The sequence below is a fragment of the Seriola dumerili genome, unplaced genomic scaffold, assembly GCF_002260705.1.
Source record: "Seriola dumerili isolate Sdu_G_001 unplaced genomic scaffold, Sdu_1.0 BDQW01000189.1, whole genome shotgun sequence".
Classification (NCBI taxonomy): Eukaryota; Metazoa; Chordata; class Actinopteri; order Carangiformes; family Carangidae; genus Seriola; species Seriola dumerili.
In genome coordinates, this window is record NW_019174444.1 from 385,985 (window position 1) to 407,111 (window position 21,127).

The following is a 21,127-nucleotide window of genomic DNA, read 5'->3' on the forward strand; positions in this document are numbered from 1 at the left end:
ATACTGTTGTGTGATGTCCCATACAGAAATCTCATATATGACATACAGTATATGTCCCTATATCAAGAAAGATGTTGTCATATATGTCACATATGAGGGGATATGTTGTTATCCTCTGGATATATGAAGAGATGAATTTAATAACCAATATCCATAGTAAAATTTGTACACGTACATATATTAGATATATCTATAATGTATTTTTGTGTGGTGTAACATGTTATCAGTATATATTTAATTTATATATCCAAGTTTATTCAAGCAACATACTTCTGTATGTTTATATATGTTTTTCTTCTTAATTTCTAACATGTCTATTTTCCCATTCTGGGACCCTACTGTATATAATATCGACATATATTGACAGTCTTTGGGGATAGATATATATATTTATGTAACATATGTCTACACTATAAGCATACACACATAAACATACATATTTGTATGGGCAAGACTTACATGTTAATATATGAAATTGTTCCAATTTCTAATAGGTTTTACATAGAGCTATGATTTTTACATAGGGTTTTATTTTATGTGTACATACTGTTTATTTCATAAATGGAAATTCAGTGTACATATATTACATTTGGGGTACATCTAGCAAAGACAAAATAACGTGCAATGGATCACAGACTAAATACACTGCAGGTAACAAGGTTATTCAGAAATTCAATGGGATAATAAAAGGTTTTTGGATTTCATATCAGCACACAGAAAGTTATTTATTAACATTATACAGACCAAAACCTTTTCTTTTATCACACTATTAAAGAGTAATTGGGTATAAAAAACATGACATATTACTCATTTGGCAGTTGACAAGTTTTCATACGTACTTTTTTATTAGTTTCTGTGCTTGTAAAACAGGACACAATGTTCTGAGAATCAGCTCTTCAGAAACTTAATACAGCACACTTTGAATAATTCGAGGGTACCAATGACAAATTTGTGTGCACAAATTATAAACATTTTGCCCTTGATGCTTGTCTTTCTAAACACATGTCAACCTTTCAAAGCTTTGTCTGAATAACAGGCCTGAAAACCGAATTCAAAAGCTGCTTAATACATTATTTAGATAATGTTTGGCTTTTAGATCCTGTCAGTGCCCACACCAATAGGCCCGTATCTCCTTTCACTTCTGCTTCCCGTGACAGACGAGCCTTGTTTTTTTTTGTTTAAACAGAAATTCTAAGGAGTCAGCTGAAGTGCAGAATCAATCATTCGGAGGAGGAGGAGGCGTCGGCTGAGCTTTATTTCCTCATGTTTGCTTTCATTGCTGTTCAGCCTGTTCCAGGAGAGCTTGGTAGATTTCTGATTTCAGAAATCGCGGATAACAGTCGTTTTCCATCAAACTGTATATCAGTCTCTGCGCCCTGTCGAAGCAATTTGGCCCCGGTTGAGAGATATTTTCACTGATTTCTCCTCTCGTCACACAGTCAATGTTTATCTGTGTTCAGGAAAACAGCAACTTTTATTTCACCCATGAGTTCTTTCTGTTTTGGAGATATTTGCTTTTACATTATGGTGCATGTTGAGAATGTGCGTTCAAATAATAATAAAGAAAAAAACTGAGGGAAAAAAAGGCAAGAGGGGGCCTATAAACATCACATAAAAAAAAAAAGAGTGAAACAGTGCAGAAGCGAGAAGGGGCAACAACAAGCAGGCCAGCAATTGAGGCTGATTTGATATTATAAAGGTCTGACTCTCTCTTTACAAAAGCCATACCTGTCTCAGAGCATCAACCTGGACGAACTCTGTGTAGATCCTTTGGGCAGCAGCCGTCCTCTCTGTCTCGCTAGTCATCTTGTAGTCCTCGCAGGCCAGCCAGAATAGAAGGTTCTCCTCGCTGTATTCTGTCCGCAAGAAGTCCTCGAACACGAGCTGGCCTGCTGCACAGAGAGAACAGAGACACTATGAAAACAGGGACAGTTTCATTTCAAACATTAAACAGAAGGAGGTTAAGTTGACGTTTTTTCTAAGGACCTGGTTAATTTTCCTTAATCCTCTTTTTTCTATCCTTCTTTACAGGGCGTCCAGCCAGCAACATAATATACAGTAATTACAACAGGGAAGACAAAGGCTGAACTGGTTTCACTTGCATTTTAGCACAAGCTTTAAAGTGTATGAATATCCGCTATACATATGTATTAATTTGTACACTAATGCATTTTATATTGCCTCAAGTGCTTATGACTCTTATTGTTAATTGTGCTTCTTCTTGTTTTCATTTTTTTCTTTCCAAGTGTAAAAATAGAAAAGTAAAGGGCCTCTGAGGTCCCCAAAGATTATATTTTTTGATTACATTATTATCTTCAAATATCATGATAATAAGTTGTGCAAAGAAGAAATTAGATCCATCTTGTGCGAACAAGATAATAACATTGTTTATGCAGACAGGTAATTATCTTGTGCACACAGGATAAAAAAAAAAAAAGTCAGGACAAAAATATGGGTGAAAATTGGAATTAAACAAATGTTGTTAAAAATATGACACAAAATCACAACTCAAGGTACTCTTACTTGTTTTTTTTTCTGACCTTTCAAATGCATCTTCCAGTCTAAATGGAAGATGGATGAAAGCTCTGAAAAAGTTAAATTGAGGCTATTTTGTCAGATACACAAGAGTGAACTTCCCATGCTCAAGATTGTTTATAACTCAGGAGTTCACAGGTGTTTACTTCCCATTTTGTCTCCACTATGTTTTTTTTTTTTTTTTTTTACTAGGAGAATTTCTGACCTGTGCTTGTTGCAGGAAGACTTTGGTTACTGTAATCTGCTGTGGTCAGGGTCTTCTTGCACAACTACTTAAGAGGCCACGGGGACACAAAATTGGGTGAAAAAAAGTTTAAATGGGAAAAAAGAAAAAAAGAAAAAAAATCTGGGTGTTTTTAGCAGAAAATCACAAGAGCAATGAGCCTGAGCTAAAGGTTACACCACTCTGTTATCTTTCACTCACATTCTCCCTTCCTCAACACAGTCCTTGTTAGCTCAAAGAAGTCAGTGAACAAAGGGACGATGCAGCAAACTGCCAGGTATTGTGGTGAATGCCTGGAGGCCCCCCCCTTTTTTTTTTTTCAACTTCAGAAAACCTTCAAAAAACCAAACCCTGCATCCCAATGTTCACCGCCTCAGCATCGCATAATTGCACACAGCTATATTTCTTATCTTCTCCTCACACCCCTTTACCTTTGTTACAGGCGTATTCATCGGGCCGCGATTCTAACGCAGGTGTAAAATACTTAGCACCGTCTTCTGGGAGCATAAACAAACAGCTAACAGCGAGCACAAGAGTTATTCACACAAATTGCTTCACATAAATCATAGCTTGTGCTCTGACAGTAATTGACAGGAAACAAAATATGTCCAGAGGCCGCATGTTCCCACCTACAAATCACTCTGGCTCCATATCTGAGCTTTCAATCATAACAGAGTCGACTCTTTAAAAGTCACACGAGATGTAAAGGTATATGAATGCCACCAGATTGCATCTGCCACATGCACAACTATTTATTTTTTGCTACTGTTTACCTATTTGTCATACGTGTCACTGCATTTCTTCAAAGGGAAATGGAGCAACTGGGGTTCGAGACAAAATTCATCATCAGGAGGACAGTTAATCTTGACGCGGGAGACAACAGGGCTGAAATATTACAGATCAGCTGAATTCATTTCAGTGAAGTAATGAGAAAAGAAAGACAGCAGGAAGTGAGAGAGAAAGAACCCATCTGCCCCTTTTAGTTAGGGGGGGGGGGGGGGGGGGGGGGGTATGGTCAGGTGGCAGCCATGAGCGAGCGCCAGCTTTATAAATGAATACGAGCTGGCTGGAATCACCATATCTACACCGGCAGCTCAGATTAGGCCTCTTATCTCTGCCAGTGTCATTCTCCTTAAATATATCTCCAAATGGATTTGATGAACTTGAAGGAAGAATATATTCTCAAGCCTCCAAAGGAAGCCTGAGGGCAATTCAAGATGATATGCTGGGGCTGAGCGGCGGAGAATTGAGAGGGTAAAAAGAAAAAAGGACGGAGAATTGAGAGAGCAGCATTTGACAAGAGGGTGAGAGGAGTAAATCCATGAGTGGGCTTACTTTTACACTCCAGAAGCTGGTCCAGTGACTCTCCCCATGCCACAACATCATCAACAGGAGCCCTGCAGAGCAAAAACATCAAACACATATATTATGTAAAGGACTGAGGTGCATCTTTATCTACTTATTACATGGGATTAATTGATATTTAATGGTTTATCTCAATCAAGTAAATCAATCATGTTGTGAAATTATTAAAAAAATTATTAAATCGCCATCTCATTTTGTCATACTTCCAATTCTAGACAATCAAATTAATGACAACTCACATCTTAGCTGATAGGGGCTCTTAATTGATACCAGGTATCAAATCAGCGTTGTCCTCCTGAAGTGAGTTCCCTCCTGACCACAGTCACAACTAAATATAGCATAAAAATGGAAGTTATTTCCATGGTAACCGCTGAAAGAAGTATTGAGTGAGGTCAACAAGTCTGAGACCACTTGACTCGACTCCACTGTAGCTCTGTCTTATAGTCTAATTAATTGTCGATATCAAGTGGTGAAAAAATGAACTTCTGCAGCTTTAATTGTTTAATAATTGTTATAAGTGTAAAACAAAAATGATACATTAGAAGTGAAAAGACTTCAAATTAAGGTACAGACATATTATGCAACATGTAGATGAATTTCAAAAATAAAAGCACTTATTATGCTGGATTGAATTTTTTTGCAGTACTTTATTAAATGTAACATATTATTGGGTTACTTTTTAAGGGCTTTATATACTGTTGGATAATTTAATCCACAACAAAATATCATATTTTACAAGAGGATCATATGATATTTTTAATATGTAAAATGTTAAACTAGCTGTTTGTAAATTTTGCTATTGCTACATAGCTAGCATTAGCAGTAAAAGTTGAGTTACCAGTCTAGAAGAAATGTTGCAAGTTCAGCATCAAACTTCATTCCTTTACTCACCAAGAGTTGTCTCCAGTGGTGGAAAGCAACCCTCTTGTTTTGATTCTTTTGCTGTGCTATCTACTGCTGAAGTTAGCATGCTAACCAGCTAGCTTTGGCCTGGTTAGCCTATTTTGTCCCTTTCCGATACTGAGTCACTGTTGTGTCCAGGCTGCCCTGAAGAAGTAACACTGATCAGATGACATATTATAACCTCTTGTATTGTAAATGTAATGATGGCTGAAGCTCTTGGTAAGCTGTTGATGCTCACGTTGGCTATGTAACAATAGCAAAACTTACAAATAGCTCCTTTAATCTGTAAAGTAATTATACCTCTCATATAAATGTAGAGGAGTAAAAAGTGAAATCATATCCTCAAGTGAGAAGTTTAAGTTAAATACCTCACATTTTGTACATGAGTAAAAGTACTTGGCGACATTCCACAGTTGCACATACTGTAGTTACACATTTGTCTGTGTTTCACTGAGCCCTTGATGTTCTACCTTGGTGGTTTTGATACGATTAATATTCCGTGGGAATCACTGAAACCACTGTGGGGATTTGGGTTCACTAGCCTGCCCTCAAAGTCCTATTTCTGTAAGCCTAATTGTAGCATATCTACAAAGAGTTAGATTTATGTCAGCATGGCAGCTACCAGCCTAACTGGCTGCATCCTCTTGTCATTAGTTTACTTGTTCGGATATCCTAAATTAGATGAAATTTTAATGATCCCTGTGGGTAAATTGGGCCGTTGCAGCAGCAGCAGCAGTAGCAGAGAATCAGATAAGAACAATTCAGAGCAGTGAGTGTAATACAAGGAATTACAGCAAGTGAACATTCGGGAAAAAGTGGAGCAAATAAATAGAGAACTAGCGCCTGCACTGGTAGTCACTTAGGCTCAAGTGGATGTGCAAGAGCTATTCACATTATCTGATGTGTTGAATGGATAAGAGCTATTGCACTGTATCAGCTCCTGTGTGTAGAGAAGTGCCACAACTTAGAGTTGTATCTTTAAGTTGTGGCATGTCAACAGAAATCTGTTTAATCCATATTACTTCTAAACACAAACCAACTGCATATGGCTGAATTTCATCTTGATCGGGTGGTAGGAAAGTTTAAGGCAATAGACTACAGCACCTATTGTTGTCTGTGTGGAGATGTAGTCACAAGAACATCAAAAACTACAGCTGTTCGGGCCAAGCCCAGTTCTAAGGGGGGGCTGTGGGTGCGGCAGAGCACCACTTGTCATCCAGGAAGTAAAGTGTGTCTTATATTTTTGCGTGCTTTTTAAACTTCTATTTAAGCCACAATCACACAATTGCACCACATTCACAAGCTGTCGATGCAAAAAGAAAAAAAATTGGTAGTAGTTGTCTACCAAAACATTATCTGGTTTCAACTTGTTTTTCTGTTTTGGCTTGTCATAGAGTGAGCAACACTGGGCTGACCTTCTCGACTAGTCATCAGAACCAGTATCTGGAAAAACACTGTGCTCCAGGCTGCACAGTCCACCAAACCAGAGTGTCGCACACTTATTTTCTACTGTGACAGCTGTCCCACTGACTGAGAAGAGCTTGTGTGCGTGTGTCTACACCTCAATGAACAAATCTTAGCAGAGTTTACAGAGACTTGTGTTGAGAGCAAACAGCAGCTGCATCAACAGATTTTCAAGTATTTTCCAGAGTACTGCTCATTTTTGTGTAATTCTGTTGCTTGAAATGTCAAAAGATAAAGACTCTGTGCAAGTATTTCTGGAAAATGAAATATGTCTAAAGATTTTATATGGATCATTGCTAAATCTATCACCAACTGTAGCAGAACGATGCTACCAATAGAGGGCGTTCAAGTCACAGACATGCTATCTTGAGAGGCCTAAACCAGCAGAAAGTTGGCAATTATGATGACGGTAACTGTTTTAAGATATATTTGAATAATTCCATCAAACTTTCTGTAGATGCACAAAATCGTTGTCAGTTTTTTTCTCTTTCTCTTGGACCATCAACAGATCTTTCATTCTGGTGTACATTCACTGGTCTGCTTTTTTTTTTTTTTTTTTTTTTTTTTTTTTTTCTTTTTTAGCTTTGGCCGCCCCAAATTAAGTAAACATGAGAATTGCTAAAAATGCTTCATGTTCCTTTTGATAGCAAAAATCTAATTGCTCAAAAGTACGTCATTTGACAAAACTGGATGCCCCCGAAAAAGTTCTGACAGCTTTGACAGAGCGACTTTGAACTGTAGTTTTACACCCTGTGTTATCAAAAAGTCCCTCAGAAGCGAGGGGACAAGGCATCAGTAGAAAGACTATATCCTCATTTTTTTTTTTTTTCTTATGTAGTGCAGAGTACATGCAGCTCAAAGAATATTCACTCCTCTTTCGACCTTTCACATTCTTTCTTAGGGAGGGAAGGAAGGAAGGGAAAGAGAGCTAGAGGCATCTCCGTGAGAAGCACAGAGAAACACAGAGGGAGAAACTTCCAATAAAAAAGCTGCACAGATCACAGGAGTCTCATCAGAAACACTAGCTCACAAAGTCGGAAGACGAGAGAGAGAGAACCATCCGCAAAACACATCCCAGTTTTATTTTAGCAACATGCTTTGTGGCTGGGCGAGATCAGAGAAAGTCAGTCATTACCGAAAACAAGGCAGACAGGAGGGGAAGAGAAACATGCAACAATGTTCAACGTTATCAAAATGCTCAGTGCCAGACTACTACATCGTCCAAAATCTGCCAGCTTAAAGCCAATTTGGAGCTCATACTTACAGCATGTGCTTCCTGTTGCCAGAAAAGACTGAAGTATGTTTCGTTTAACTTCAAGTTGTTGTGGGAATATGTGCTCAACAACACACTCCAATCATGAGCTGCTCAGGCTTCCCTCTCCCTACCTGACTTACCCTACAGGTACAAGCCCATGCATGTTGCGTTGCAGCACAGGCAGGCCCAGGGTTTACTGATATGTCAGCTCTCACTCTTTTACTTTTTTAACCTACCATTAACAAACACGTTTTAGCTGAGGAAAAAAAAAAACTCATTTGGTTGTCTTTTCTGATGCCAGGGACCACAAAAACATGAAATGAAACAAAAAAAAGAAGCAAGACCTCAGGCAGATCATTCGTTTACAATGCAAAGTTGATGGAGAGAGACAGGCACAGCTATGACTAACCCTGCCCTGGTAATACCGCTGTAGGCCTTACAACATTAGTTTGGCCTGGGTTTGGATTTTGGCTCTTGAAGATAAACATGCATCCTTTTTTGAGAAGTGCAGTTGTCAGTTAAAAGTGTGTATTTGACTGTGAAATGGGAAGTTTATTTTCATATTAGACATTTTTTAACACCCTTGACGTCCCATAATGTATTTGCAAGGGATTTGATATAATCATTAATCAGTGACAATGACAATGAGTTGCTTCATCATGATACTTTTGGCTTTCTTTAGGAGGTAATAGTTGAGTCCAGTCTTGGTATGTGTCTACCGTAACTTGTCTCACGGTAGGGTTTCGTCAAATAACCATCAAGACCAAGACTGAGACAAGAACATCAACATTGGTGGATTCCTTTATCTGCACTTGGTGACTATGGTGTGAGTGAGATTTTTCTCACTTCCAGTCTTCATCTTGTTTTCCTCGGCCTCACTTTTGGTCTCAGAGTATACAAGCTGTAATGACCTTCACTGTGTTCTACAATGGGTTACCCCTTAGACACCATTATGACTGAAAGTGGATGTCCAGAGGCACCTTTATCCTCCGTTGCTGGGGTAACCATGGTCTTATAGATAAGGAGGTAGAGAAAAGCATTAATTAGAGAATACTGCAAAAATCTAGTTATTGTAAAGGATGAATTAAGAAGGGGAAAGGACAAGACACGTGTGATATTAATCAGGTAAGAACATGTGACAATGCGAATGTTTTTTTTTTCTTCGGTTTTCAATAGCATCTTCACACATAAAGGTTTAGGATAAAACCTTATTTGGAGTAAGGTGCGGTAAAATGTTGCAACCATGTGGGAATATATACCTGTTGTCAGACCAGACATCTTCAGATCGTGGCACCACTATGGTTCACTTGCTGTCATTGTACTACGGCGTTACAGCATGCAATAAATACTTCTGTCTGAGACATCTGACCTCCTGGTCATCAAGTTTTCTTCTTCAGCTCACAAGAATTTCAATCACATGTGGTGTGGTTAAGGTGAGAGAAATATTGTTGTTATGATGAAAAAAAAAAAAATAAATAAATAAAATAAATGAATAAAATGGGTAGGGTTAGGAACCAAAAAGACTTTGTTAAGGTCACAGTTTAGGGTTATGGTTGGGTCAGCAGTCAATGGGACGCAAACTCTTGCCTTTTGCATGTAATTTAGATTAATCCACCTCTCAGACCTCCGCATCTTTGGTACATAGTTACATCATTAGTGAAGCACTGGCAATGCATCTTGACATTAGACATACTTTTTAAAATTCAGCAACACAGACCTAATTTCTGCGAACACTGTGCTGAATTATATCGTATCAGCTATGGGGGATTCGATTTTCTTTACTGTCACAGCCTCATTTTGTTATTCAGACAGATGACATTAGTGTATTTTTACATACAACCCCTGCCTTTGAAACCTCTAAATGTGTCACACATGCAGTGGTTAGCAGGTACTGTGGGATTCTTCAGAAATTCACAATTGCACTATTCACCTCTAGTTATGGCACGATATTTCCTCGAATATGTTATTGGGAACTATTTCCTTTGCGTGAACCAGGCATCTGTGCAGGAAATAGGAGGCTCTTTGACCCAGTTCACACAGAACCCCCATAAGCATCAAAGTCTCTGGAGACAACCGGATGGCAGAGGGAAGCAGATGCTCAAGTATCAGGCAGAGGTGGGGTGCAATGTTCTCATCTCACATAGAGAGCGAGAGAGATGGGAAGAGGGATGGGGCAATGAAAATGACTGATGGGAGCACAAATGGCAAAGCTGTGATCGGGGAGGAAAGAGGAGGGAGGGGGTGGTGGTGAAGGGAGACGAGGACAACGCTGACAGCCGAGCGGGCCTACCTGTCCGCCCATCTCTTGTTTTCTGTCTTGATTTGCAAGTCCTCGACGGGACACTTTCCGGGGGCCGGCCTGGAAAACAAGAACAGGTGTCATAAAATACAGCTGCGACTGGGATTTGCATCTGTAATGACCCCACTGGAGATGCTGAGAGTATGATGTTCGCAACAAAAACCTGTCAGATACGCGCTTGGAGTGGTATTCATCACCAACTGAGCTGCAACGTATCTGTTGTCCCATCACTTAACGATGATGGAGAACGGCTGGAAAACATTTTTTTATTTTTTTTTATGTTGCCTTCTCAACACAATAACGTGTTGTTTTACCAAAAGCAGAATCAGCCTTACATGTTTAATGACATCGAAACCCATTCCTTATATGAACACACCTGGTTAACACACTGGACAGATATAGCTGGAAAATATTTCACAAGTGTAAGAGGTTTTAAAAATTCAATCAATTCCAGACGGATCGACTCGCACATCTGAACCGCCTTGATACCATCAAACACGTTTCATGTTTATGACGGGGCATCTGCAGGGTACTGAACAAGTTCTTTTTAGTGTGTGTGGAGATCACAGATTCAGATCAGGAGCAAGATGATTAGCCGATGAATGCCCAGGTAACAGTGAGATGAAGTGGAATTGTTGCACGTGAGCGTTATATAGGCATATGGCACATGCCCCCGCCCCGCCTCCTCTATAGCTCTGTTTTTAAATGTGCAATAACCTGCAGCCCATATTCTCACTGACATCCCAAGGTGGCAGAACTTATTACAGCCTCAACTTAGGTCAGTATCCAAATGAAATGACCTCCATTTCATTTGAATGCTTCTGCGTGAGCATTGCTGCAGTAATACGTCTGCTACTGTCCTTGTGTTATATTGTTTGTCATTTGTGGGTGACATCAGAAGGGTAAGCTATTGTAATGCTGCCTGAATTACATTCCAAACTTTCATATTATTAGTTAACGGGATAATGTCCATTTCCAACATTTGTCCATTTAATTATTGATAAATGTTGGTGTAACATTCCTTTATTATACTATGGCCACTGGAAACTGATAGGTGTCCAGTAAAATCAAATAACAGGACACATCAAACTCGGCTGCATCCGCCAAATCAAGGCAAATGTAACTGCAGGCAACCATAGCAACACTTCTGCTTAATATCACCTTAACTCTCACTGGTGATCAGGCCAGCCATTAGGAATTATGGGCGGGGGGAGGGGGGCAAAGTTTTCCAAATTGGCTCCCTCATCCACTCCAGCACCACCAGCACAGTCACAGGGGGAATAGTACCCAAGTTCTTTGTGGCAAATAAATAAATGAACAATGTATACGGCTCTGTCTCTGTGCTTGCTGTCAGTCTCACCTGTTGCTTCTGCCCTAGCTGACTCTCCCATATCAGCATGCTGGCTGCTGTCCTGCTCCTCCTCCTCCTCCTCCTCCTCCTCTTCTTCCTCTCTCACATCTCTTTCTTCATTAGCTGCTATCCCTTCCTGACCCTCTCCTGCTGCTTCAGCCGCCACAGCAGCACTGGTTGAAGTCTGGAAATACTGGAAACAAATTAATTGGATAGCTAATCAGTGATCGGACTGTTCAGCTTTCCCATATGTGCGTGTTTTCTTAAGTTTCTAGTTACCCTGTTTTGCCTCCGGAGTTTTTTTAAAATATCAGTCATCCAGCGTCAGACGTAAAGTATGAACACTAAATATCCGCTTGGCGTCGATACTGACTAGCAGCTATGCTAGCCGTCTTCTAACAACAGTCCTTCCATCCATCCTTCGCATGATCATGTTTTTGATTCAGAGTGAGCACGGAGAGGAGGGGCTGTTTACAGACAGTCCTGTCAGTGTGTATGTGTGTGTGTGTGTGTGTGTGTCTGTGTGTGACAGCCGCACCATTTTCACAACAGCGGGGGATCAGATGACAAGTTGAAATGTGACAGTTTTATGTTATTATTTACATATGTAGAGTATCTGTAAATACAAATGAATTGTATTGTCAGGGATATTAGCCAGCAAGCGAAACTGTCAACCTCGCATGACCTTTGCATGGGCCCCGCTTGGCCTTTGGCTGGTGTCGCCTGTGACCTTTGACCTCTAATCATGGGTTATATGGCCAACAAACAATGAATACTAATGCAGGCTTTTGTCTGCTGAATGTGGGAATAGACAACTGTCTCTTCATTATGAGACGATAATACTTCTGTGATATTTTACAGCTTGTTCCACTGTGACTGAATAATCAATCTACGCAGCTTCAAAGTCTAGACATTGATGCAAATTGCAGATAATGACAGTCAACACTAAAGAGAAACTCATAAAATGTATTCTATGCCCCATTCAAGCTGAGCCACCTGACCTAAGCGGCCAACCTTGGGTTAAGTGAATGATCCAGAGAAATGCAGCTACATTAAAATGTAGAACATTATTGAAACATTTCACCTTTCCAGATGCAGTCAAGGACTTTAAATGTGTTTCTTATTGTTTATATATTTCGGTTGTTTGGATGCCTTCCATTCCCATTGCATCCAGATTAGAGTTTTTACTGTGTGTTATGAGCTGCTAAAGGACATTTCTCCTCTGCCTGCTTGTGAGATTGTACAATGGGAATATGATGCAACAGTTTTTCGATGGCGAGAACATCTGTTCAGAAAGTGTACATCATGGTCTGTCTTAAATAACGCACATTTTCTTGTGAGTCATAAATAAACTGTACATACAAATGTTAATTTACATAAACCATTAATGTAAGATGCAAGGAAATTGGTGGGTAGGTGAAGGCCATTGGAAAGCCATACACAGCATAATGACGTACTTAGTTCACAGCAAGCCGTTGAAAGCAGTTCCATCTCATTATTTATTCAGGTGCAGAATTAATGACATTGGGAATGCAGCTAGCATTGCTTTCTCATAATTAATTACATTGCTGCATGTTCATTTTTAATTCAATTCAATTCAAAGGTTCCTTACTGGTATGCACATTTCAAAAACAATTTCACCAAACAATGTCTTTTTTAATTTCTATTTTAATCAATTTTATATCTATACACGGTCAAATCAAGTATACTTTTATTTATATAGCGGCAAATCACAACACAAGTTATCTCAAGACCCAGACTGTACCCTTTTTTTATATAGCATAATAAAAATACACTACAAATAAATGCAAAGTAAATTAACATGTTAACTGTTCTACATTACAAGCTTTCTTATGTAACAACACCAAGAAAAACAAATTTGCAGAATAAAAGGTCTATACTGTATAACCAATGGATTAGAAAAGCCCCATTTACAAATATTTAAAATGGCAACAGAGACTCCCAGAAACAGGTTAGCTTACTGCATTTTCACCACGGGCAGTGCATATTTGAATAATGCCAATACAGCTCATGCATACTTAGTAGATGATTGACCATTCTCTGCACATTTGTCTGACTTTGCTCATCCCCTCTGTGGGATTGAATACACACATACAGTATAACAGACCCACAGGGACTATGCTACACAGCTTGTGCTAACTTAAAATATTTAAAGGGTCAATGTGTAAATATTTTAGTTTAAAACATTTAAGAATTAACAAAGATTATCAACAGACTGAAGAAATAACAGTTTTGACTTTATGTCAAATATGTGTTTGTACTGTGTTACAGAGATATTTGCTGAAGTTAGCATGCTAACCAGCTAGCCCTGGCCAGTCCTGTCTTGTAATACCACTTTATACCACAAGAGGCAACAGTGAGTTACTGTAGCATTGCAGCGTCATTCCTGCACTCTTTCCTCAGGCCCAGCTGTTGATGCTGCTGCTCCAGCTGCTCTCCATCCTCTTCTCCTGCCACCACTACATCCTCCCTGTCTCTCTGACTGGGCGGAGACTGGGTGTGACATTGTTGTTGTCAGTCTAACAATAACCAAAGAAAACAACCTACCAGTTACGTAATCAGACTGCAAGGTAAACCTGTGTGGAAAACATTATTCACCCCAAATCCATGTAGGTTTGGCAAAATGTCAACAACAGCCCCATGCTGAGGTTACATTTGAACAAATGATGACATTTATGTTTAATATTGTACATGGCCCCTTACAAAAAAATGATTTTAAAGGTGCTATTTTTATTTTTATTGTGCTATCACCAGTGTTACCATTAACAGCTGTTTAATTACCAGTCTTGCTGAGAGCTTCAGCCATCGTTGCATTTGAAATACAAACAAGAGGTTAAAATACATTCTAGCAGTGCTACAGCATCAAGGCAGCCTGGACGCTACAGAGACTCAGTACTGGAAAGTGACAAAATGGGCGAACCAGGCCAGGGCTAGCTGGTTAGCATGCCAACTTCAGTAGAAGTAAAGAAGTGATAGAAATAGCTGCAAAACAAAAAGGATTGCTTTCCACAGCTGCAGAAAGCTTTTAGCGAGTAAAGGAATGAATTTTGATGCTGAACTTGCAATGTTTCTTCTAGCCTGGTAAGTAAACAGCTGTTAATGCTAATGTTGGCTATGTAGCAATAGCAAAACTTACAAATAGCTCCTTTTAATAATGTACTAACATACACATAATGTCCTGCTGTGGCTGTAAAGATTGCAATTCGCCTGGTAACTGTAATATCCTACATTTACTCAAGGCAATTAACAGTTCAGTTAACATAAATAGTAATGTTACATCATACAGTGGCAGACAATAGCGTGCCTCCATCTTTGTGCCAACAGTTTGTGGAAGACTCTTTTCTGTTTCAATGTGACAGTGCAAGCCAGGTCCATACAGAGTCTGGTGTGGAAGAACTTAACTGGTCTGCCCAGAGCCCTGACCTCAACTCCACCCAGGGTGAACTGGATCCTGTAGCCAGGCCTCATTGTCAAACATTAGTTGCCGACCTTACTTAACTCTGGAAAGGCTTCCTAAGAGTACGGAGGCTGTTGTAGCACCAGATGAATATGGTGAATGACATCCTCAATGTCAAAATCATATATGGGTGTTTGTATGTCCACACACTTTTGGCCATGCTTTGTATCATGTGTGCCTCATGTACTTTTGATAAAGTTTGCTCATAGAAGTCAAGGAGAAGGAAAAAATGTTTGGGGAGACAGGGGAAATTAAGTCAAAATTTAAATAAAATGATCAATTTAATTGTAATTAACTTCTCTTAGCACATATTTGGTCTGGGATTTCAATTTCTAATCAATTTAATCTCCGTCTCTCGCTCTCTCTGTGCCTGTTTCTCTCTTGCTGTCCCTCTGATTACAGATGGAGAGTGACTCAGAGAGTTGATTAGCCTTCCTCATCCCCGTTTGGCTGTCGACCCTATTCTCTAATTACATTACGTTTGGCAGAAAGCTCACAGGGCATGCCCTATTCGCAGCTGAATTGCAAATACACCACCCACCTGCACGCAGCATTTGATTTGACAAAAAAGTCAAGACAATAACACAAACAGGAAGCAATACACAAAAAAAGACCCTCTAATTTCATAATGTACTTTTGGGGGGAAATCTTGATGCCTCAGGCTCTGAAGGTGCAACTCTGGGACTCGCACGTATCCTACAAAAGCTTTCTTTTCTGTGACTTGTAATGCAATTCTGTTGTCATGCAATAAACTGAACTAGAGCAGCTGCTGTGAGGAGGAAGCATAAATGTGTCGAAGCTTTCACATCTCTGTCTCCAGTTGTGTTTGTAGACCGTACAGTGCAGCTCCACTGTGGGGAGCTGTGTCTCTGTGTCTGCTCTGTCTCTCTCTCTAGCTCACCCTTCCTTTCTTCCTGTCTTCCTCTCCTGTCTGTCTTTCTCTTTGGCACGTAACATTATATGCAGTGGCTGTGGGCCGTTGTTGCTCATGTTAAAAGCTCAGCTGGGAAGTCAGAGTCCCTTGGACTGATGCTCTGTGGCCTCAGTGTTTCACAGCTCTGTAGCTTGGACCGACCATCTGGGTTAGGGTAGGGGAGGAGATGTGTGTGTGTTTGTGTATGTGTGTGGCGAACAGGTTTGTGAGTGTGCGTGTGTGTGTGTGTTTGTGAGTGATAGGGTGTAGGTGGTGGAAAGGCAGGCATGTGTTTGTTTGCATGTCTGTTCATGTGTATGCATGTGTGTTAATTCTTTAATTCCCATTCATCATACAGAGCGGTGAGACAGCCATCAGAGTGAGTCTGCTAGGTACAGGTGTTTATGGTGGCAGTTGAGGTATATGTGTTAGGGTGGGGGTAGTCTCTCTCTGTTTGCCTACTGCATATGTAATTATCCTCATCTCTGTGGGCAGCGCTTGTTCTGGGATGAAAAAGGTGCTGTAACTCAAAAATTAGCGACTGCATGGCATGCCGCTTTTATGGGCAAGGAGTGTTTTGGTCTAGTTTTATGAAGATGAATGACCAAATACAAGTACTAGGCCAACAATTATAGTATCTAATTTTCAGACACACCTCTCTCCAGGACAATGGAAATGAGACTCGGACTTTATTGTCTTATCCTTGACATTTTTGTGGTTGTGTGTGATTTAACATCCTCCCTCTCATAATGTCAAATAAAGTCCAGGTCTTTATAAAACAGCAGATATCTTCATATAAAAACCAATAAATCTTTTCTTAGCCTCAGTTCTTCATATAAATCTTCAAAAGCACATTCATCAAAACCACGACGAACTGGGAACACATGTCATTAGGACTCTGGACAGATTGTCCATTGGGTAATTTAAAGTTGTCCAGTTTTAAAAACATTTATCTGGATTCCAAAATTTCAGATGGAAAATTGAAGTGTCCACCTGGACTTATTTTTCTTCACATCACTGTCTGAATGAAACCTAAAAGCACAAAGATCCTGTTTTCATTTTGCATATTAAATCATGGTGTCTGAAAATCACCAATCCAATAATAGCAACTTGATTATTTATTTGCTAAAGTTTTAGATTTGTAAATAAACAACTGAATCTGGGCAACTTGATTATAACTGTATGAATATTGAAGGGATATTTATCTGAATTTGTGAACGAGCAAACAATAAAACATTATTACGAGTTTGGGAAATTGCATTTTGAAATTACCTACTGGGCAATTAAAAAAGAAGGGAACTCAAACCATAAATTTGGATAAATAGATGGCAAAATAAAATGTTTCAATGCAATATATTTCAACACTAAGCATTCAGTGATGATTAAAAGTTCACCATTAGGTTGTCTATAAAATTAAACATTTTATTTGTTTCTATAGAAAACTCCTCAAGAAGCAGAGGAGACACCGTGCAACTGTTTTCACAGACTGAATGACACTCACCCAGACTTACATGCACACATTAATTAATAAATAGCTCCATTTAAACATATTGATACTGTAGACGCTACATAAGTATGATATGTTCATAAGTACATATAAACTGCACAAGTATGTCTTCTAATAGATCTATAGATAGAAACAGTACTGTAAAATCACCTAGACGTATATATATATATCTACACACAGTTTTTTACAGCAGTAACATGTACACATGCATCGATACTCAAAAACATTCAGACACTGGCTATTCACACACATCACACACGCATTACAATATTCCTCTCCAGTGCTCCCCTCATTATGTCGTCTCAGCAGCTAACGATCTGCGCTTTCTATACCCAACAAAGACGAATGCCATCCTGCAGACAAAGTCTTCCAGGCTACAGCACAAGACAAAAGCATCGACTTTGTTGTGCAGTTGCCTTTCTTTTCCAAAAAAAAAAAAAAATGGGAAAGAAAAAAAATGGGCCAACAGTAATTAAATAGCCAAATTTCAGGGTTTGTTAAAGCTGAACAAGTGTGTTCATGGGGGAGCAGGGGAAGGAAACGGAGGCAGACCCCTTGTTCTTCAGTCAAAGAACAAAGACTCCCCAGCCTCTTTTGATTTTTTTTTTTTTTTTGCATCTCTCCAGCCTGAAGATGCAGATCAAGACTAGGTAATTATCCTCTGATTGAGTATTCATAAACGATTACGCTATTCTTTTGCCTTTAATGATGCAAATTACGACTAATTACCTCACGTTAATGGATACCGAGAGTCTTTATGAGCTGTGGAATAGTGCAATTAGGCAACTGTTTATCTAACTGTGCCACGTGTAAATATTAGTCGTAGGTGTCTATGTATAGTTAATGTAAGCGTCCATTTGTCTTTCTCATCAGACATGAGTTTGATGGATGTCTAAGAGAGAGAAAAAAAGACCTGACTCTGCATTACGGGAACTAATTCCATTAGCAGGCACATGAATAATACAGCAGCATAAATAGAGGAAATGCTCATGGAGGTTTTGTACATTTAAAAAGTAAAGGTTTTGAATTCTCAAGGACTCTTAAATTTTACTAAATCCCACTGGAATCATTAAATTAAATTGCATCAGAGTTTATTTAATAAGTTGCCAACATCATTTTTTTCCTCCTCCCTTCCGAGTATAAAATCTGTTGCCTGACTTGAATCGGTCTATTCCCTATTTTTTTTTTTTTTCTTCTTTTTTTTCTGATGGTTGTCTCATCTGTCAAAACGCCTCTCTTGCAGACTCCAGTGAATCATGTCGCAATTTGCTGCTGGCACTTTCATCATTAAAACTTTTGCACCACCCTACTATCCTACAACTTTCCCCTGATAAGACTTTCTTGAGTGTGTGTGAATAGAAAATTAGTGCAGTAACAACTGAACAGGGAGAATAGACAAGGCGGGGCTATTATTTTGAAAGCTACAGCCAAACACGAACCCACTGCTAGGATACATAAAAGTCTCTCTGAGCAGAGAGACATTAGATGAGGGTATTTCAGCCAAATTAATTGAGATGCAATCAGAATTATAGCCATTACAATTATGTTTCGCATGGAGATTGTGCTGTTGCTGCCGTGTAAACTTTATAAATCTCCTGGGGAGACAAGATAATTTAGACTGTCCTCCTGTTAAAAAGGAGCCCATAGGTTGTTTGTGCAGTAGGTTATTATGACCTATAGTTCCCTTTTGTTGCTAGGCGACATCTAGTGGTCATAGTAATTATGTGACGTAGTATGTAGAGCAACAAAGTCCACATTAGGAAGATGTTGGGGTGGATGGATGGCTCAACAAAACACAGGAATATGACACAAGAGAGTGGTGTTCGACTCCCATGTGAAAGTAGCAGTTTATATTCTTAACCACGTTGTTATTATTGTTACCATAACAACAAAGACCTTACTTATTTTAACCCAAATGACAATCTTTTCCTAAACCTACCCAAGTAGTTTTTGTGCCAAAACCTAACCAAGCCATGACCGTTATTATGGTAACCAAGATGACAAAAGTAGGTACACTACTCTCTGTACAGTCCAATTGTTTATTATTGTAAAGATGACAACCAAAGTCAGGCGTCCCTGCTGTCATAGGGGCGTTATTTTAGGAGACACTCCCACGGGTCGTATCAGAGGGTTGGAAAAAAAATCGACCCATATGGTTGAAATGATTTCAGGTCATCTCATGTTTCATTTCCTGCTTTAACAAGCAACCAATCACAGGCCAGACTGTTATCAACTAAAATTAAAGCAGTCAGAAGCCCAACACAACTCCCCATCCACCTTTTTTAAATGAATTTTATAGAAATTCATCCACTGTTTAAACCAAAACATCCATCAGTCCATGGGGACGTATTGCACCACTAACTTACTGTTTAAAAAACCTGTGGGCATTAATACATTTATCATTGTTTTCTGACGCCTTTTTACTTTTGATATATTTATTCTGAGTTTCTCCCACCGCTGTTCAAACACTCTGAGTAGGTGTAAGGAATTGTCGAGTTTTCACCAATGGTCCATTATTGAACAAGACTTGTGAAATCACTCTCTAAATCCTGGCTCCCTGAGTTAAAGGGAAAAGTACAATTTCCATTTGTGTTCATTACAATACAGTAAAGTCCTCCCTCGTAATGGAGGTCAAGCAGAAGAATGAGGAACTCAGAACTGTTAACTGTACTGAAATTCCTGACTGGCTCATTAGAAATAGATAAATGTATGTCCATATTTGTGGAATGTTCTGTACAGTTCAATTTGGAGTTTAATGCCTACAACTGCTTGTATTACAAGAAAAAAATATATACAATAAATAGAATCTATTGTTATATTGAATTGTTGTCTCATTATGTTCAGCAGCAGTTCAGAGTCAATTTGCATCCAGTTAGAATGTGAGTTTCAATGTTGTGCTTCATATAGACCATGTATAGCCCGGTGTGCAGACATATACAGAATATTCTCCCCATAAGAAGCAAAGTGTGAACAGGACGACCTGGTTTACTTTTAACTGTGCCTTCCTGCACCAGGAAATGCTAAATCGCTGGGCGTTTTGTTGGGGACATAAAAGATTATTTTAAAAGCTACTTTAAAATAATCTGATACCTTTAAATAATGCCCTTTTGAAAAGCAGTGTTCAATCACAGAAAAAAAAAGGAGGGTAAAAACGTTCACCTTGACTCAGGGACAAGCGGATTAGATTTTGGTGACCAAAGGTCAAAGGTCGACATCACAGGGACCTCACAAAACATGATTTTGGCTTTGTGAATGGAATATCTCCTCAAGGGAATCCCTTCGAATTCAGCACAAATGTCCACTTGGACTTGAGGACAAACTTATTAGATTTTAGTGGTCAAAGGTCAAAGGTCAAGGTCAGTGTGACCTCACAAAACTATTTTTAGCCTTTACTCAAGACTTCACACAGCAATTATGACAAACTTTCACCCAAATGGTTCATATTTTATATGACTCTGGATAACCAGGGATGTAACCTGAAACTAGTCTGAGTGGCGGAGGCATACAACCGTGAGCAGCCCACTCTGAGCTTCAGAACCACTATTCAGAAACCTATAGGTGACGTCACACAGGCTGTGTACATCTTTTTTTACGGTGTATGGTTCATGCTCCTCCCATGTATATGGTGTTGTTTTTACTATCACTTAACACACAATAGTGTATGTTAAAGCATTAGTATTGCACAGTGTCAGCTCCATGCATTGGCCCTATGCACACGTAACAACCAGACAGACTTCAGTCACTTGCCTGCTCAGATAACCACGACAACGATGATCAGTTTTCCTTGCAAGTGCAAAGGGAAAATCTGTATTTTCACAGGTTGAACGGCTTCTT

General features: G+C 39.3%; 1 protein-coding gene across 2 annotated transcripts; it reads right to left on the bottom strand.

Annotated features, from left to right (window-relative positions):
• Positions 1 to 454: 454 nt before the first annotated feature.
• On the bottom strand, positions 455 to 7,867 carry LOC111227559 (regulator of G-protein signaling 1-like). 2 transcript variants are annotated; one of them, XM_022753104.1, is made up of 5 exons: positions 7,755 to 7,867; positions 4,363 to 4,451; positions 4,094 to 4,155; positions 1,729 to 1,892; positions 455 to 1,450 (listed from the first exon to the last, which is right to left on the bottom strand). In XM_022753104.1, coding segments are annotated over exons 2-5 (405 nt in total). In that variant the 5' UTR covers positions 4,365 to 4,451; positions 7,755 to 7,867; the 3' UTR covers positions 455 to 1,273. The 2 variants fall into 2 exon arrangements, with proteins under 2 accessions (XP_022608825.1, XP_022608824.1); XM_022753103.1 differs by lacking the exon at positions 4,363 to 4,451.
• Between the last annotated feature and the right edge of the window lie 13,260 nt (positions 7,868 to 21,127).